The sequence below is a fragment of the Centropristis striata genome, chromosome 12, assembly GCF_030273125.1.
Source record: "Centropristis striata isolate RG_2023a ecotype Rhode Island chromosome 12, C.striata_1.0, whole genome shotgun sequence".
NCBI classification, from domain to species: Eukaryota; Metazoa; Chordata; class Actinopteri; order Perciformes; family Serranidae; genus Centropristis; species Centropristis striata.
This window is the reverse complement of record NC_081528.1, coordinates 11,710,612-11,729,477: the sequence shown is the minus strand read 5'-3', so window position 1 is coordinate 11,729,477 and position 18,866 is coordinate 11,710,612. Positions and strand designations below refer to the sequence as shown.

General features: G+C 40.3%; 2 protein-coding genes across 2 annotated transcripts in view; one reads left to right on the top strand and one right to left on the bottom strand.

Moving 5' to 3' along the window:
* The first annotated feature begins 8,066 nt into the window (after positions 1-8,066).
* Positions 8,067-11,297, top strand: phox2bb (paired like homeobox 2Bb). The gene is made up of 3 exons (XM_059346588.1): positions 8,067-8,394; positions 9,019-9,206; positions 9,632-11,297. Exons 1-3 carry the CDS (start codon positions 8,154-8,156, stop codon positions 10,058-10,060), a joined length of 858 nt encoding a protein of 285 aa, XP_059202571.1. The 5' UTR covers positions 8,067-8,153; the 3' UTR covers positions 10,061-11,297.
* A 1,122-nt stretch (positions 11,298-12,419) lies between these two features.
* LOC131981544 (LIM and calponin homology domains-containing protein 1-like) overlaps positions 12,420-18,866 on the bottom strand; it is a 91,490-nt gene continuing 85,043 nt past the window's right edge. Inside the window, exons 24-29 of the mRNA XM_059345877.1 lie at positions 18,763-18,857; positions 18,146-18,307; positions 17,323-17,418; positions 16,552-16,660; positions 15,448-15,550; positions 12,420-14,517 (exon numbers count right to left, since the gene is read on the bottom strand). Of these exons, the coding sequence (XP_059201860.1) occupies positions 14,492-14,517; positions 15,448-15,550; positions 16,552-16,660; positions 17,323-17,418; positions 18,146-18,307; positions 18,763-18,857 (591 nt within the window). The 3' untranslated portion in view covers positions 12,420-14,491. The remainder of the gene's footprint in view (positions 14,518-15,447; positions 15,551-16,551; positions 16,661-17,322; positions 17,419-18,145; positions 18,308-18,762; positions 18,858-18,866) is intronic.

Genomic DNA, 18,866 nt, shown 5'->3' with positions numbered 1-18,866 from the left:
CTCAAACTGTTTTATCTAAGGGAAACTGGAAAAAGAATGGTTTTGGTTCTGTGTCAATTAGTGCATGGTTGTTTTTTTTTCTAAGTCCTTATGAATTCTCCTTCACATCTTTCCTTGCCCACATCACATTTTCATCAAGGTCAAGGAGGGTTAAGAAAAGACAAAGAGTATATATATATATATATATATATATATACCATAGTTAAAACACCCTGCACACAGGTGTCTATAGTTACAGCTAATGGTTGGGTGGAGACAATTTCAACAAACTAACAGGAGACTGAGAACACAAGTGTGAACCTCCTGAGAAGAGGGCTAATCAACAGAAGTGAGAAGAGCTCTGTTGTTGACCATGGGGAGGCTTTAGAGAGAGTGTAACAGCTGTAACAGGTGCAACACAGCAGTGAGAGAGGAATCAATCAAGCACACCTGTATGTCCCCACATAGAGAGCTAATCTGCCAAAACACCTGAATGGGCAGATCATAAGTGTGTTGGGGAGAGAAGATTGATGGCATTTTCAAGGGACAGTTCACCCCCAAACAAAAAAAATACATTTTTTTCTCGTACCTGTAGTGCTATTTATTAGTCTAGATTGTTTTAGTATGAATTGCAGAATGTTGGAGGTATTGGCCGTAGAGATGTCTGCTTTCTTTCAGGTCTAATGAAACTAGATCACGCTTTGCTTGTAGTGCTCAGAGTGACAAAAAAACACATTTGAAAAACTCAACAGGAATGTCTCTTTCCAGATATCTTGATCCGGTTACTCAAGATAACACAGATCTTGTTGTGAGCAGTATTGTTTTGGCGCTATGAGCACCACAAACCAAGTCCCATCTTCAGCCTGACTCCTCTAATTCATATATTCAACATTATCATTCGATCCTAAACTCAATATTACCCCCCTGGAGCGTTTCTTAAATTAGCAACTCTAGCAGTGGCAGGAAATCAACACTTCCTCATTCTGTCTGTGGTTCGATCCCTGACCATGGCAGGGAACTATCCTTGGGCAAGATACTGAACCCCAAATGGCTCCCGATTCTGCGTTCATCAGTGTATGAATGAATTCCCAATGGTGGCAGGTGGCACCATACGGTAGCCACAGCCACCAGTAGGAGTGTGAATGGGTGAGTGAGCGCAGTCTGTAGTGAAAAGCGCTTTGGCTATTTAAGTGCAGTCCATGTAACATAACAGTCACCGTTTTAAACATGTCCTTTATGCTGAGAAATGTCAGAGTTTCATTATCTTTATGGGACAAAACTGTGTCCTTAAGGTTAGGGCAAAAAAAATTGAGACGTGGTTAGCTGTTATTATAAAAGATAGGTAAAAAAAAACAGTCAAATAAATGCATATAACTGCCGAAAGTGAGGTAGGTTAGCTGATGGGGCATTTATCTTAATTGGCGTATATCTGCTCTGCTCTACCTTTCAGTAGTCCTTGCTGTTCTGTTACATTTCACTTTCAGTTTGGTTTAGGTTTAGGCACCAAAGAAAGGCATAGTTTCTTTCAGTTTAGGCTACAAAACTACTTCTCTAAGGTTAGGGCTAGAAAGTTCATTATTAAAAAGTAAAATAAGTGCCAAGAGTTGAGTAGTTACGATGATGCTGTTAATAACAGTAGTGGTGATGTAAAATCGCAAAGCAGTTAAATTAAGTTACCTCACATAACATTGTTTACTTTTGATATTTTACGGGACATGGACGCCGGTCTGAAAGACCTGTGCCTGCCTATCTGGACTTTTTCGTGCTTTACAGACCCACTCCTCATTTTGCTTTTATGCTCAATAACTTCACTTCCCCCTTAGAGTCTGTCATATCTACTCGGGCCACTAGAGGGGGCCGCTAACTACAGACCTAAATATGGGTCGTAATAAAGGGATATTTTAGGGGAGGACATTCTTTATATCTCAAACTCACACTGAAACAATCTGATTGATAAGTTAAGGAGGAAAATATGTATTTTTTAAAAGAGACGCTTGCCCTCTATTTTATTATCAAATTATTCATGGAACCAAAGCACCCAATATGTTAATTAAGAATGTGCTCCAGTATTGATTGATGACTGTGTGTTTAGGCAGAGCATCCTGTTGTGTGCATGTTATGAATATTAGAGGGCCGGCTTGTTGAGACTCTTTTGACTTTATGGAAATAATAATAATTCATACAAGCTGCCTGATGGTTTATGCAGATGGAGGCTGCAGGGGAAAAACACAGAGAGCTTAATGTACGACTGAGGCCACGTGTTTAGTCATAACACATCAAAAGAATATGAGATGAGGAGGAGGGGGGTGCACGAGGCGAGACAAATTAGCAGCTTTAGAAATTGATAGCAGGTGTTTACATGTGGTATCTTTTGCATATTATAATGTCGAGGCAGGGGGGTGTAATAAACATTACAATGCGTTGTATAATAATCAATATAATTCACAATGACCTTGACGTTTTATGATGGATTGGGAGACACGGCCTACTGTAATTGCTGCCCAATCCTCCCTCCCTACTTCCTTTCACCCTGACGCCTCCACTCTTACAGGCCAGTCTCTCTTTCCCCCTCTCCCTTCTTCTTTTTTGACATTAAAAACCGCTCCATCATTCTCGATGCGCCGCCTTGTCGCCTGCCGCTCAGATGACCATTAATCGCTTAATTCCAGTAAACCTACGTGCGCACAAAGGGCCGCTGTCTGCCGCTTAATGCATGTGTGATTAAGCTTTTAGGGCCGACCACACGGCATTATTAGCCAGCAGGTCCTTGTATAGAGGGCCAAATGCCTTCAGGGGGCCCGAGGGTGGTGTGGGGGTGGCAGAGGAGGGGTGGAAGTTAATGACACTGACCCTCACTTCCCCAACAGCTATTCAATTCAACAATAATAACGGGTCACGCAGCTGATTTATGAGGCTGGGGCTAATAATTGTCAATTGCTAATGTGGGGGTGGGGAGGGGGGTAATGCCAGTAGACTATGCTAAATAAAATATGCCTTGACCCCACTGGGGGTGAAATGCAGGAGGCCAAAAAAAGAAGAAAAAATGACAGATGACGTTTCAGATAAAATCATGTTGCAGCTTTGTGGATTAAAACATGTAGCAGCAACATCCAGGACTAACTCAGGCCTGCCTGCATGCAGCGCTCCACCCGTCCGCCTGCGCTGTGCATGGCTGCAATAAATTAATAACAGCCAAACAATGTGTCGTGGAGAGGCGGATTCAATTACTAAGTTTATTTACAGGGGAAATCTCATGAAGGCCATTGACCAACGTTAAACAGCGCGGGATGAAACGATGACAAGAGCTCCGATAAGAATTTAATTCCATCTCATTTCAGACGATTTTATGAATCAAATTCTTGAACACTGGCAAGAGATTTAATGATCACATCTTTGCGAAATCTTATTTCAGAACCGGTCGATGGCATTTCTCTGCGTTAATGTCGACTTAGAGGTTGGAGTAATTTAGTAATTGATTCCTTGCCTGGCTCTCGCTCGTGCCAAGGCCGCGTTTGAGGGTAATATGTTTCCTAATCTTATCCCCCGGAATAAGATTTTTATGTTAATCCACTGGCTGGTCTCCTGGTCACTTGGGGAAGCGCAGATAAAGGCTCAGAGGGGCCGGAGAGGCCAACAGAGACGAGCTGGAGCTGGCTGCAGCATCTGGAAAACAACGAGAGTTAATGGGAGATAACAGCGAAATATCACACACAGAAAATTCCGTAATACATGAGAATAATAATAATAATAACAACAATATTTATCTTTAGAATATCTAAATTTACCATTTTGTTTCTATACAGGCTAAAAAAACAGGTTAATAATGGTTATAAATCTGCTTTTCCTCCACTTCATTTTCATATAAGTGTGGTATTTTAGAAATGATAAACTATAAAGATGCATAAACTCTATAGCCTTCATAAGATCTAGATAAACTGAGATCAGGTAAGTTGACCCCCCCTACACGCCTGTCTGTCACCATCACCGAGGCGCATGCTGCCTTTAGATTTATGCCAAACACAGAATAAAAAGACGCATCCGGTAAAAAAAAAACAACCGCCCAAAATAAAAACGTGTAACAACAATAACAACAACATGAGTGTGCGCGCATCACACTGAGGCACTGAAGTCTTTTGTGTCGCAATGTTTTTTTTCCTGCAGACACCAAGAGAAGACACCAGCTACTAATTGAATTTAGCCTCTTCTCCAGATGTCACTTTCCATCTGTGCGTTTGGAAACGTGATGCGCTTTTTACGCACTGACCTGGAGCAGCTTTAACTCACGTCTCACTTTTTGTGTCAACATGTTTTCTTCGGTGCAGTTCCATACTTCACAATCATTGCAGCTTGAAGAAATACAAAATATTAAATTGGGTTATGATTTATTAAATTATTATAATTGTTTTTGTATAATAACTGAATTATTTTTGTGGGGTTGGAACAGAAAAGTGGTCGTTTTATCTCAGGTTTTCTTCGCGCGTTTTGCAGGTGGAAGCTCGCTTTTATCCATCCTGTCAAATTGAGACATCAGACTAAATTGCCACGAGAGCATCCCCAAAATGAATTTTTTATCCGCTCTCGAGCCCCTCCCCTGCAACACGCGGCCTTATTAATAACCGTTTTGATAAGCTTAGGATTTCCTCGGGCGGAGGAGTGAGACATTGTAGGTGAAATGTGACAGCGGGACCCTCCCATCGCGCTCTCTCTCTCTTTATCCTCCTCTGTTCCTTTGCCTTTTCGGGGGAGTGGATCCATCCAATCCATCCAGAGACAATGGCATTTTGTTTCTCTTTTTGTCCCTCCTGTCGACCCGCATTCCTATATTGCTGAGCAACGATAGTGCGCACTAAATGGAGAGGAGTTGCTCCCATATCCCGGCTATTGTTCGGCACTTGCCAGGGGAATTTAGGGTCTTGCACACATCGCAATTTTCCTGATTTATTTAAGTGAAGGCTTATGGTTGAAGCCCTTTATTTGGCACATAATTACGAATTAACTACCGCTTTAGTTGAATTAAAAGATCATTATGTTACTGTAAATCACTGTTTGCAGGTGCTGTGCAGAATGCAACCTCCAGGCCCCTCTGCAGGACGTAAACTGTGTACACGGTTTGCATCTTGCAAAAGATTTTTTTTTTAAAGGGAGGAAAAAAAGCATTCCATCAACTCAGACTGCAGAGTTCCGCCTTTCGGATTTAATATTCTCGCATCAAAATATCAAACTGTGGCTTGTTGTCTCACCCGAAACAGCTGAAAGAATTAAAAGATGTTGAAACTATAAAAGAGGAGGCGTTTCAATAGCTGGTGGACTATGGTCTAAGGACTATAGACCGCAAGAATAAAGAGCGACTTCAGTGAAAGAAACCGATGGCTAAAAGCTATAATTGTATTTGCCTCGGCGAAATATCAGAAAAGACTTCTCGTTTCTTTGAGCGTTATTAGATTAATTCCCAGAGATGGTTTCTTTTCTCGCTGCCAGACGCGTGGAGGGAGGACGGTGAACCATTTGGCTCTTTGGTTTCAATAATCAAATTAACCATTTGGTACAACTTTTGGGTCCCAGCTCGTGTGTAGAAAAGGGGGAAATAAAAAAAGAAAACATTTACATAATAGGCACCGGGTTGTGTCAAGAAAGAATTAACTTTTTTTTCTCTTTTTGGCTCTCGTTGATCTCTGAAAAAGACAATGTACACAGGGAAGAAAAGGCAGAAACACACTGCAACACGTCAGCAATTGTGGAGAAAAATAATTGATGGCGAATGCGAGCGCGTTTATTTTAACAGATAATACGGAGCAGCCTGCAGCCTGGTGCCGTATTGTCCTTTTCTTTTTTATTCTGAAAACAAGTCGATATTTCATCAAACTGCAGCTTTTTCTAATTAATTTAGTGCGAATATCGAAAGAAGGCAGGTCGTTGCTCACAGTGTGGAGGCACTGACACGTGTCTGAAAATATACTTTAAAATTATAATCTTGAATAGAGATGATAAGATAATTTTCACTGCATCTTGTAAAAAAAAAAAAATCATTTAAAACTCAGTCTTAGAGCAGTGACCTCAGAAACTTACCCCTATGTGGTTTAAGAGACTTCCTTTTTATTTATTACTATCATTATTTATTGGGGCTCTCATTTAAAAAAATAAACGTTTATTTAATATCTTCCCAGGCTTCTTTAATTAAGATGAAGAAACACGATCTATATTGTGAAGAATCAAATCAAATAAAAAATAAAAAAAGGGATCAATAATAATCCAATAATAACATTTAATATGTTGTGAGACAAAAGTTTATAATATCTCGTGTCCAAAATAATGCTGCAGCCACGTGTGATAAATAGAAATGCTGATATAAAGACTGTGGACACTCAGGATTATTATATGAATATTATAGTGATTTTTCAGACCATCAGCACACAGATCATCCACTGAAACCAGCAAACATCAAACTCTAAGCTGCTAAATTTTATTCTTGCCTTTTTGTGTTTCGATAATTTGGAAGAAAAAACAAACAGCGCAGCTTCAAACGAGGACTTGAACTCTGTCCAATGAAAAAGAAAGAAAGAAACACACTCGTGTGTAAGCGCCATACAAAACGGTTCACCTTATTACACAAACCGAATTAACCACTCAGCCAATATTGTGAGCCTAAGAGGTCCGATGACTGCCTCGCCAGTTCGTTACTTTCATTAGAAAGATGTTATTTGCCAAATAAACGGAATAATGAAAGTAATAAAGACAATTACAAACTCATTTGAATCATAAAAACACACCCGGAAGTTTAGCAGAGATTATACTGCAGCAGTGCAGAGGAAATAATTAGAAAAACGCTGTTTATTTGGCAAAAAGGGGGCATTATTAAACCGAAGCTGCCAAATTTCTTTATTATTGGACATAAATTGTTATACAATGAAACAATTTTTAACTTTTATTTACTGTCTTTAATTTGAAGGCAGAAATGGCTGATTTAAAAGTATTACATACTAATTAAAACCATTAAAAAATGTCAGAGCTGGTGCAGTGTAATGTGAAATACAACAAAGAGAAATCAAAACAAATGGCTTGTTCGGAATGTGATTGGTGCGCACACGCTGTTGGTGACACTGACATAAAAGGCTTATTCAGGTGATTATTTCCCCATGTTCAATAGTATTTTCTGCAAAAACATTAGGTGAAAGGAAGTGATTTGTTTGAGAGCACATTTGCCTGTTTCAGTCTTGCAACCAGTGTCCTGAATACAGCAGAATGCTTCAGCAACATGGTGCAAAAACATTATTAAAAAGCAGGTGACTTCACCTCAGCTGCAGGTTATTATTTGTCCCAAAACAAGAGATTTTACGCTTCAAACAGGCGTTCCACAAACGACAAACTCGGTCTTTTCTACCTGTTAAAACGAACATGTTTTGCAGCTTTAGTGCAGCAGATCAGAGGCAGAAACAGAGGGAAACAGCCGGAGCAGACGGGCAGAGAGAAGAGGCAGAGGGGGAATACTATGTGAAATCCTGCCCAAGGTATACGGTCGCTTAAAAGGCTTAAAAGCTTGGAGAAAATTGGATCAGGGAGAATCGTCACCCAACTTTCATTATTTCCAAGTGGTGTGATTGAATTAAAGGGCAAGATGGTGGTTGGAGAGGAGTGGGGTGGATGGGTAGAGGGGTGGAGGGGGGCGGTGGTGGTGGTGGAGGGGTGCGTAATGGCGTGGTATTAAATTCTAATTAGAGATGCAGGGGATCAATGATAGGGAGGTTGGACAGCCCGGGCCCCCAGTGCCAGCCCAATAGACTGATGAGTTATTGTCATGTAAAAAAGCGCTAGCAATAAGACCAAACGCTTTGCTATTGTCCAAGCGGAAAGAGCCAAGTTTATTATGAGGACTATATGCTCTAGAGACCTCGGGCTAGGCGGCTCTTAGGGGGCTTTTCATAAAACAGGGCTAGGTTCCTATAAAGGAGGCCAGTTTTGGAGCAGGCGCTGAGCAGTGAACATCTACCCACCGTCCAGCCTCCTTCCAACCAGTTCAAACCAAACCAGTCCTCTTTCCCCCCCAACTCAGACCGCGCGTCCTCCTCATTTTTGTTTTATTTTTTTACTTTCTAACCCAATTTTTTTGGGGTAGTTTTTGTTTGACGTGTTTTTTTTCCCGGGAAGTGCAGCTTTCTAACTCCACCGAGCCTTCTCAAATGTATAAAATGGAGTATTCTTACCTAAATTCCTCTGCCTACGAGTCATGTATGGCCGGGATGGACACGACGAGCTTGGCATCGGCCTATGCGGACTTCAGCTCGTGCAGTCAAGCCAGTGGGTTTCAGTACAATCCCATCAGGACCACTTTCGGGGCCACCTCCGGCTGTCCGTCTCTCACGCCGGGGTCCTGCAGCCTGGGGACCCTGCGGGACCACCAGAGCAGCCCGTACGCCGCAGGTAAGCAGCGGCTCCGGAGCCTCAACCCGGTGTATTATAGGACGCCTTGATTGCATTTGAAAATGGAAATGTGTTTAGTATTTACCAAACGAAATTTGCTTACACAAATGAAAGAATTTATCACGTTAGAAGCGATTGCAGGCAAGCGGTAATTCGGTTACGGGGTTATACTATCCCAGTCACACCCAAAACCGCCAACAGAATTATCTTAAGCTGCCAAAACGATAGGCATAATTTATTTACTTTGCGATGAGACATAAAGCTTCGAAAATAATTAGATAACCAAAGACTAAAGCTCATTATTGACACCGAATTGGAGTTACAGTAGCAACAAGCGGGGCGGATGGGAACATTATGACAAGTTTTCAAACTTGAGCCTCAATCCGAGGAGCAACAATTAGTTTAACATCACAATTAACCGCATCACAGGTCAGCAGCGTTATCAATTCAGAACTAATTCACAGGTAATCAAAAGCATAATACAATTGAAAGCTTTAGCCCAGCATCCATAACCGGATTTTATACAAAATATCGAATTTGAATTTACTTCCATTTGACAACATCAACACACGGTCATGTCTCACAGATAAGACCACTAACGCTGACATTTTATTTGGTTTCCAGTTCCCTACAAACTGTTCACGGATCACGGCGGACTGAACGAGAAGAGGAAGCAGAGGCGCATCCGGACCACGTTCACCAGCGCCCAGCTGAAGGAGCTGGAGCGGGTCTTCGCTGAGACGCACTACCCGGACATCTACACCAGAGAGGAGCTGGCACTCAAAATCGATCTGACTGAAGCCAGAGTGCAGGTACGCAGACACCGGCTCTCCCAACAGGCGCCAACCTGCTCCCCGTTACGCACAATTACGCACAATTACGCACGGGTGGAATTAGGATGCAAATGGGAAACATTTTAACACATTGCATCTAATTGCTTATTTTTAATAGATTTTAGTGAAATAAAAGTTTAACAGCTTTGACATGATAAACTGGCATCCAACTGCTGATGCATTTATGCACAAAATAAAGATTGTATTTGTCTTTAGGAACAATTCGAGACATTTAAACATCAAAACGTATTTATAAGCACAGCTGATTTAGAGTTAATTCCCATCATGTCTTTTTTTTGGGGAGCAAATAATAATAAATCTAGCAGTGCTTGATTTCAATGTCATAAACCAATCCCTTCATTGTGATCTAACGTTTGCACTTGCACCCTTCTTCAATTCTCCAGGTGTGGTTCCAGAACCGGCGCGCCAAGTTCCGCAAGCAGGAGCGAGCCGCTGCAGCGGCCGCAGCGGCTGCAAAGTCCAATTCCGGAAAGAAGTCCGACTCCAGAGATGAAGACAGCAAAGAGACCAAATCTACCGACCCAGACAGCACAGGAGGACCGGGCCCGAACCCCGTCCCCACCTCCAACTGCGGCGGACCGAGCCCGACCGGAGGCCAGGTCAACACCACCGGGAACGGACAGGTGGACCAGGTGAAGACCTCCGTGTCCACCGGCATGGGGGTGACAGCAGCGAGCCAAGGCTGGGCCACCGCCCCGGGGACCATCACCTCTATCCCGGACTCATTGGGCGGGCCGTTCGCCAGCGTACTGTCGTCTTTGCAAAGACAGAACGGAGCCAAAGCTACATTAGTAAAGACCAGCATGTTCTAATGAAGCTTCACAGCGCAGAGGAAGAGACACCCTCATCCCCTGGAGACTGAAAAGCAATCGCCCGAGACAGACTTAAGGACAATAAAGAGCAGTTAAAAAGAAGATTACAACTCTGTTATTTTATTTTTATGCCTTGCGCCGTTTCTTGTGGTCAGTTGACACTTTTGCTGTGAAAATATCCATCTTGACAAGTCATACTGTCTGATAATAACAACCATTTTGTTCTCTTAAAAACAAGTGCAAGTTGGGTGAAATGTTTCCACTTGTTTCCTGTCAAAAGACTGAAATCCTGAGAGATGCAGAAGTCGTATTAGTGTACTAATATTAACAATTCTTCATGCGTAAATCCAGAACAAGACAAGTCATCCCAAAGCAAAAATGTTCCTCCTGTCTTGGGAAACAAACGATACATTTAAGACTGAAAACTGGATGAAGTGACTTGTTAAGATGAGCGTTTTTTGGCTGATTTATGAGCAAACATACGTCTGCGCACTGGAAACGCGCAGTGCCATCAGCGAGCAAAAGGAGCCTCGTTAAGTCACATTACATGTCAGAGTTCAACAGCTGCTTTGTTTGGTAGAGAGACGTTTAATATCCGTGAGTGCGGATGCTCTCTCACTTATCCACAGTCTGACACGACAAATATCCAACGAGACGCTGACGCATTTTGCTTTTCTGTTCTCTATAAACACAACCTGCTGTTTGGAAGTAGCCTCTTGACAGCTGTGTGTTTTTTTGTTTCCAGGGCTGCTGAGAGTTTAGTTTCTTTAAATTATCGATATAGACACAATTATTTCCTCGAGAAAAAAAAGGCACAAACTACTGCAATGTTCACCTCTGACAGGAAATCTGTGTTTTGTGTGTCTTTCTACGGCAGTGTTTTTGTGGCTCAAACTGTATAGTGTTAATACGTATTATTGTCTCCTATAGTTGAACCATAGGCCATACTCCCTCGTAGATCGATCATACAAGTCTTTTTGATGTTTTACAAAATTCCCTCGGAAGAATTTATTTTGGGTAAAAAAAAGGGAATGGATGCAAACATTGTATTTATTTCTATATAATTTGCATGTTGTCTCTTTGTCTGATTTTACAATGATTTCTCTTCCATTTTGTGAGCATTATGTAAACATGTTTTGTCCAGGATCTGAAAGTTATTTATATGTAGGTAATGAATGCTTATATTTAAGAAGGAAATATTTCTACATGTGCACATAGTTTTCCAGGTGTACCATTGAAATGGTTGTTGATGATAAAAAAAATAATAGTCCAAGTTGCTTTTGTCATGTTTTCTTTGGAAAATAAGGGACATTTTTAGTTACATTGCAGGTTTAGATACTCCTATCTAAAAGAAGATTCATATTTTTTTGAATAATAAATGCGAAGTGTTTCGGTCGTGGCCAAAGATTTCAGCACCACGGACAGCTCCGTACAGCGTCACTTCTGTATTCTTCAAGATTTATTTTGACTAAAAAAAGATGAAAATATTTACTTAAGGATGAAAATGATGTCGCGAAATGTCAATGCAATAATCCAGAGTGAAATGTGGGTCTTCTGAAATCCGACAGAATTTTAAAAACCTCTCCAGTGATGCAAAGACATGAAAATGAGAATTGGGGTAATGAGTTAGAAACACCAATATCAATATCCAGGTATTTTACAGTTATTTAAAAAGAAAATTATATTAAATCTCTCTGGTCAATTTTTGGTAGCAGCAATCAGGCCTACAATTTGTGACGCCATGAGAATATTAAGGAAGCAACAGCGCTGCCTAAACACACCAACCTAAAAATAATCTGACTTTAACTTAAATTTAACCCAAATCCCGAATCTATTATATCTGACATACAACACTGCATGTGAATAGGGCAAAAACATTTGATGATCAAGACAATTACTTGTTGGATTAGAAGCTTTTTTTTTTTTTTTTTTACTGTTTTTGCTCAAATATGCAAATCAGGTACTATCTAGTGCTAACTTTTGGTTTATGTCTGAAAGAAGACGTGTCATGGCAGCAAAATAGATTTAAAAAAAAAGTCTCTTTTCTCTGTTTTTACCACCTTAAGACATCATTTTTAATTGGTCTGTTTAAGACCTATTTCTGAATTACCATTCGTTTATAGTATTGTTCAGCAACTTTATATTCTGCCGTTTTTGCTAAATAATCAAATAAAAACAACAACCAGGGGAGCAGCGCCAGAGCGGATTTTAAAAAAATACGACTTATCCTCTTTTACTTGCTGAATGACGCTTTAATGTGTTTATTTACCCCGTTTCTTTAAATATTTTGTCTCTTGCATTATTTCATTTATTTATATTGTAAAAAAAAGAAAAAAGAAAAAAAGAGACAGAAGCACAGTTTTGATGTATAACATTTTATTTATAAACATACAGTATGCTATAAATGCCATTGCATTTAAACATCAAATTAATCTATATTTCGGATAGTGTTCAGGTGAATATTACAATAAATACAGAACAGACGTAAAGGTTTCATCCCCCAACTATCCTGTTAAGAAGACCGTCTGAATATAGAGCTCCGTCTCAAAGATCCCGCTATAAGAGACTCAGCCGAGATTTATTTATTCATTAACTAAATGAGGATAAAAAATAAAATACACAACCGGAACAGAAGCTTAAAAATACTGTAGATCAGAGAGATGAACCCGGAGGAGAAGCTTGGCTATAGGACACGGTTCAGGAGGAGGAGGAGGCTGCTAGTTTGCTTTCATACAGCAAATCATTTGGTTTTAGGCTTAAACGTGCATTTTTTTTACATCCACAATACATAACCGAGCTCTTCTCATACAAGTTCAAAAAAAGAAGAAGAAGCAAGTGACTTAAAATGTCCAGCTGGCGGCACAGATCTTTAGTTTTCATCCAACCAAATATTGCTGCTGCTGGTATGAGTGTTCATATTGCCTCTAGATGCAACATGGACTGGTGATTTTTGTGTTTTTGCAATTTTTATAAATGAATCCTACCACTGAGCAATTATCAAAATTACTTCAATTAATAGCATACAGAAGAAGTCTATCTCTCTCTAGAATAAAACAACATTCAAAATTAAATCAATGGTCTCCCCTGCAGTATATATTTCTCCAAATAGACAAAAAATGTATTCCTTTGCACTGGTTTTTTATCACTGCAAATCACAGGAGGGGGAAATTAAGGGTTTTGTTCATGTAAAATAAGCAGTACTTATCAACTGAACTAAAGCGAGATGTAAAGGAGGGCTGCAGAATGTCTGTCTGCAGTTTAAGGGTTCAAATTTGGCCAAATCCCTCCATACACCCATAAAAATAAAAAAGAAGGAAGAAATAAAACACCATACAGCTGGTGTGTTTTTTCCTGCATCACCTTGCTTTCCCTAAGGCACATTAAAGTCCTGACTTCTCTAGCGGACAGGCTGGCTGAGGAGCAACCTGCTGTGACCCAAAAAGCACAAAAACAGCTCAGGAGTCGTGTTATTGCCCTAAAGATGAAACTACATCCATAATATGTGTTTATATTAGAAGCTAATTTTAATCAGGCGCACAGAACAAGAGACATTAGGGGTCACTGTGAGGGCCAAAGGATACAAAAAATAGTAGCTTACTGTAGATATTCTGTCTGTGGATCTAAAAAGTATTTATGGTGACCTTTACTGCACTTTGCATATGACGTATATATATATATATATATATATATATATATATATATATATATATATATATATATATATATATATATATAGCTTTGATCTCAATTAAAGGGGCACAGAATTATTGATATTCTTCAGATCCAGTCTGTCTAGAGAAATAAAAAATTCCAATCTGAGCTGCCTGACCACATATTCTCTCCAGTTCTCGTATTTTTATCCACATTAAGAAAATTGTTCTTAAATGATAAAAAAAAAAAAAAAAAGATTCAATAACTGTGATATACTGCATTTCCATCATATGGAACTGAATGGTAAATATTCAAATTTCTTTTGCAACCAAGAAAATAGAATCTGATTTTACCTAACCAAGACTTGATCTTTTTTTCTGTGTTCACTCCGACAGTTTAGGACATAACATGAGCCTACCTGTGTTTGAAGCATCTGTGAATGTTATTGTGTTTTCTTTTCAACATGGCCGCCACCCCAGAACAGTCTCTTTCTCTCTCTCTCTCTTGCTTTCTTGCTGCATGATGAAACAGAGTCTGTGGTGGTACGTGGACCAATCAAATCCAGATTTCACTCACATATCAGATGACATAAACACGAAGAATAGGATTTTTTTTAAAAACTGTCCCCAGATCCCCTGTTTGGCCCCCATGATGAATCTTCATTGGTTACTGAGGATGCAAAGATCCCGACACGCTGTGAAGGACATGATTTGCAGATAATCGGGTTAAAAACAGGGATGGGATTTCTTCCGTGAACCTTGTGTGCTTTTCTGTTGAGCGTCACAACGTGGTTGGCTGTCCGGCCGCTTGAAAGGAAAAAAGAAAGAGAAGGAAACCCACAATTTTTATAAAGCACAGTCATTTGGGTGGAGGGTGCTTAAAGGTCAAGGACATGCAGCTCTAATGAAAGAAAAACCTCTTAATTCAGGATAATGACGTTCAAGTGTTTTGATTGAGGCTTTGATTTGATTTTGTGGTTTTTTTAAGATCCCCAAATGAGAACAGCTGCGTTGAGGTTATGGAAATGTGAGCTGTGTCTTTCAGAAAGCATGAACTTTTGCTCTGGTGCAGACAAGGGGAAAGGGATTGAAAGTTACTGTTACTTTCTCTCCTGGCTGCTACATCACTAGTTTCTCTTCATCCTGATGCAGCTTCAGATCCATCCCTCCATTCAGCCACGCTTCACTGTGTCTGACAGTTCTTTATTAAAGCTGCACTGGGTCGGATTTTTATATTAAAATACACTCGTCCTATCAGCCACACAGCGGGGCTGCAATAACGAACGAAACCTTTGAAATACACCTTACATTTTTTTTTTATCATAAAATAGCGTCAAGTTTACTTTGAAAACAATAAATCAAACAAAGCTTTGTCTGTTTTTCTACCTGGTTTATGAGCACCGTATTTACTGCTGGTGCTACGACACCCTCACCTTATTAAAAACTGCATTTATTCATCAGCAAAAATATGAAATATGGCGTACATTACCAAACAATAAGGAACAACAACACCTCATCCTTTTTATAATATCAGAGAATGATTAAACTCTCTTTTTATGAGCATTATGTAACAGTGGAGTTGTCTGTTGGTTGTGTTTTTGATATTCATGATGGTGGTTTGAACCAGCTGACAGAACCTGACATTCATAATTCATTTACGTTCTGGATGGATGGATGAAAACATTGTTATAGAGACAGCAGGCAGAGTGAACGAGAAAGGAGGGTGGAGGGACTTACAGCGGGAGCGGATGTAGCACTGGTGGCAGTTAAGGAGGCCGTTCCTGATCCGGACGTCCGTCCCTGTAGTTGTGTCCCCTAACTGTCCCTTACACACCCCACACTGAGGAGAGAGGCATTTTAATTAATATTATTATTCATTAATTTGTTTTTTCTTTATCAACAAAACCAACAATCTGGTTGTCACTTGATGCTTTTGAGTTAAAAGAAGATTTAAGCAAGTTTCCTTCAAACGGGAATCAATTGTATGTATTGCTTGGGACTATTTTCAGCTGTGGATTAATACTCATTTGGTGCTCTACAGATGCCAGGTTTCTACTGCATGATTCGGATCTGCTCAACTCACTTTTGGTAGCAGGTAATTTTCTCAATTTTGTTTTCCACTGCAGAAAGAACCCACTCATTGTAGGCCGGCATCTCAGCCATGTACATAACCTTCAGTGAGACAAGCATCGGATCTTTCATCAGCAACCAAACAGAGGACGTCTGCACTTCTGCACCAACTGAACTGTGTAGTTTCGCAGACTTCCATTCATTAAAATCTTGCTTGAGTAAATAAGAAAAATTGTGGTTGCTTCTGTCAGTGGCTTGGATATATAAAAATGGCAGGTGCAGGTTGTCGCTCTCGTGATGATTCTTAATGACAAATCAGTGGTCTGCAGTGATATAGCTTGCTTGGAACCTCATCTGAAGTGGTACCACAAAGTACCAGGTGCTCTCTGCAACCTTTGAGAGCAGAAAAACAAAGAGATGCAGGTCGAGTTGAGTAGAGCTGTGTCCTATTTCTGCAGTAGGGCGGTGTATGTGAGATTGACTCAAAATAGTGCCAATGCTCATTGTAATGAAGGAATATTTCACCCACTATAAAAGTGTGGGCTATTGTGTTGTATTATAGTTTTTGTGCAGTAACTGAGCTCTATGGCAGAGGGAAATATTATATACCATGCTCACACAAACACAAATGCATTATTTAACAAACAACATACAACAACACCAGTGTTAAGCTACAGTAGCACTCAAACTTTAAACAAATCATTAAAGGAGTAAAGATAGAACAAAAGCACCTTTGAGAAAACAGTTTGTTGTACTCTTTCTGCGACTGACCTTAAAGCAGTGAATGTGGAAGTAAAGACTGAGGGTCTCTATGATCATGGCCGCTCCCTTCCCCAGTGGCTGCCCACAGCTGGAGCACAACTTCTTCCCACTGACAGACCTGCAGCAGAGAGAAAGAGACAGTAAACCTGTGATACTACCAGGGACTGTAGATGATTCATTTACACCAGTTCAAAAATCTTTTGACAGTAAATATAAAAGACAAACACAGTTAATTGTTGACATTGTATTGTACTGTACTGGACAACTGATAATGAAAAACTATTTCACACGAAAAATCTCTTGTGTGCATGTGTGTGCACACACAAGTGCATAATGAGAGATCAATGATCGCAGGTTTGGTTTTGTTTCAGCTAGTGTTTTATTTTATCACATAAATCAAGTTCCTTGTGTTCAGCAATGTTCATTAGGATCCATATACAGGTCTTCTTTGGTCTTCTGTGTGGCATTTTAGAAACATTAGCTATTATACTTTGTTGACCTGGAACTACAGGTAGGTAGTTGAATTTCTATACAACACTGGCACATTTGCAATAATGTTTCAATATCACCATAAAACAAAGAACTAGATCAAACAGAATGAATTCAAAAGTCATCTGTTTGCATGTATTGTGTTGAAATTCCCAACGCATACAAGGGTCCTTGCTGCAGTGGTACATGTCATGAGACGAAATGTAGGCAACAAAGCAGAAAATGACAGTGCAAAAATGAAGCCCCCCCCCCTTCCTTCTCCCTCCATGTGGGCTGTTTGTGATGCAGTACCTGTTGGGTGCTGGAGGCAGTGTGTCTGGAGGTGGTGGACATGCTGTGGGGTTTTTTGATGAGCTGCGGCACATGTTATTATCAATGGGACCACTCCTGGAAATGGACAGTAACATGCAACATGATGATGACTCAAAGCTACAGCGACTCTATTGGCTGCAAGAGTCGGACATGATCCAATCCAAGCTGGAACAAGCAGAACAAACCAAATCTACACAATAACGCTTGGGAAAAACCAGGCTTACTTTATTCTTTTAAATGCAGTGTTATGTGTTACTGAGCTCAATTAATGTTTCAAACACTTTTCTTGTCACACACTATTGTTTCTTAATGTGGAGGACTGTTGGGAGGAAAAACAGGTAAAAGATGCCACCTGCTGGCCAAACATATTAACTGAAGGTGTAACTAATACAGCCACTCTAAAGGTCTTTAAAATATACATTTATGATCTGGATGAAATGTGAATGCAATTTATTTGTCTATTTTTCAAAAAAATAGCAGTGTTATGGTACCCGAGGGCCTCATGTAAACAATTAAAAAAACATCTCATGGCCAAGATATCAACAGTGAACTTTCTTTTTAAATCATATTACCAACTGAATGTGTTCTCTGTTGTGTTAATTAGTAGATGCTGGTACTGTATCCTGTGTTGGTTGTGTCTTATACTCTAAACTGTAATTTAAAGACATTGCAAGATTGCAACACTGTGCACCTAAGGGGTTCATTGGACGTAAAAGGAAAGGGACTTAACTTAAAAGAAAAAATAATAATGCAACATCCAGGCAGAACTTGGACAGGAGGCCTCTCACACACATTCACACACCTTCTGTCTCCTGCAGGCCGGATGGGCTTGTTGCTGTCTGCTGAAGGCTGTTCTTGTGTCTTTACTGGAGTCGAGACTTTGGTCGGCATCGTAGTAAGTTTTTGGCCGTTCTGCAGACTGTGACCATGTGTCTCTGCCTGACTGCTGCTCTGACTCACCAAGCTGAGGATCAGAGACAAACCATGTTGAGATTAATTCCTTTTCTGCCAACAAACTTACACTAAGGCCATATAATGACTCATTTTAAGCCCTTGTTTACATTTAGTCATTTAGCAGACGCTTTTATCCAAAGCGACTTACAGGAAAAAAAGTGGGAACAATCAAGTTATAGTGCAATAAGAGCCATTAGTGCAGTATAAGTGCTAGTGACAATTCTTTAAGGAGTAGAACTGTCGTGTGGCGCCAGGAGAGAAGGTCCTTTCTGAAGAGCTGGGTCTTCAGGAGTTTTCTTAAAGGTAGAGAGGGACGTTCCCACGTTCCACCAATGGGAACAAGAAATGCAAAGACTTTGGAATTGCCTTGGACGAACAGGTGGCAGATGTAGTGTATGCCTAAACCAGGGCTTGTTGCACAGAGTATCAGCTTAAATGTCTAAAATGCAACTTTAGTGTGCTAACCTTCTGCCTGTTTTCATGCTGTCGTCAGCGGTGCTGATGTCACTGGTTCTGTCATTTTCTCTCCGTTTCCATTCAACGCTCTCTGTGCTCCCTCTCTGTGTTGT

Excerpts from the sequence above, each read along its gene's own strand:
- phox2bb (XM_059346588.1), top strand. The coding sequence starts at position 8,154 with ATGTATAAAATGGAGTATTCTTACCTAAATTCCTCTGCCTACGAGTCA. Across the intron at positions 8,395-9,018 it reads GAGCAGCCCGTACGCCGCAG|TTCCCTACAAACTGTTCACG; the intron begins GTAAGCAGCGGC and ends TTTGGTTTCCAG. Across the intron at positions 9,207-9,631 it reads TGACTGAAGCCAGAGTGCAG|GTGTGGTTCCAGAACCGGCG; the intron begins GTACGCAGACAC and ends TCAATTCTCCAG.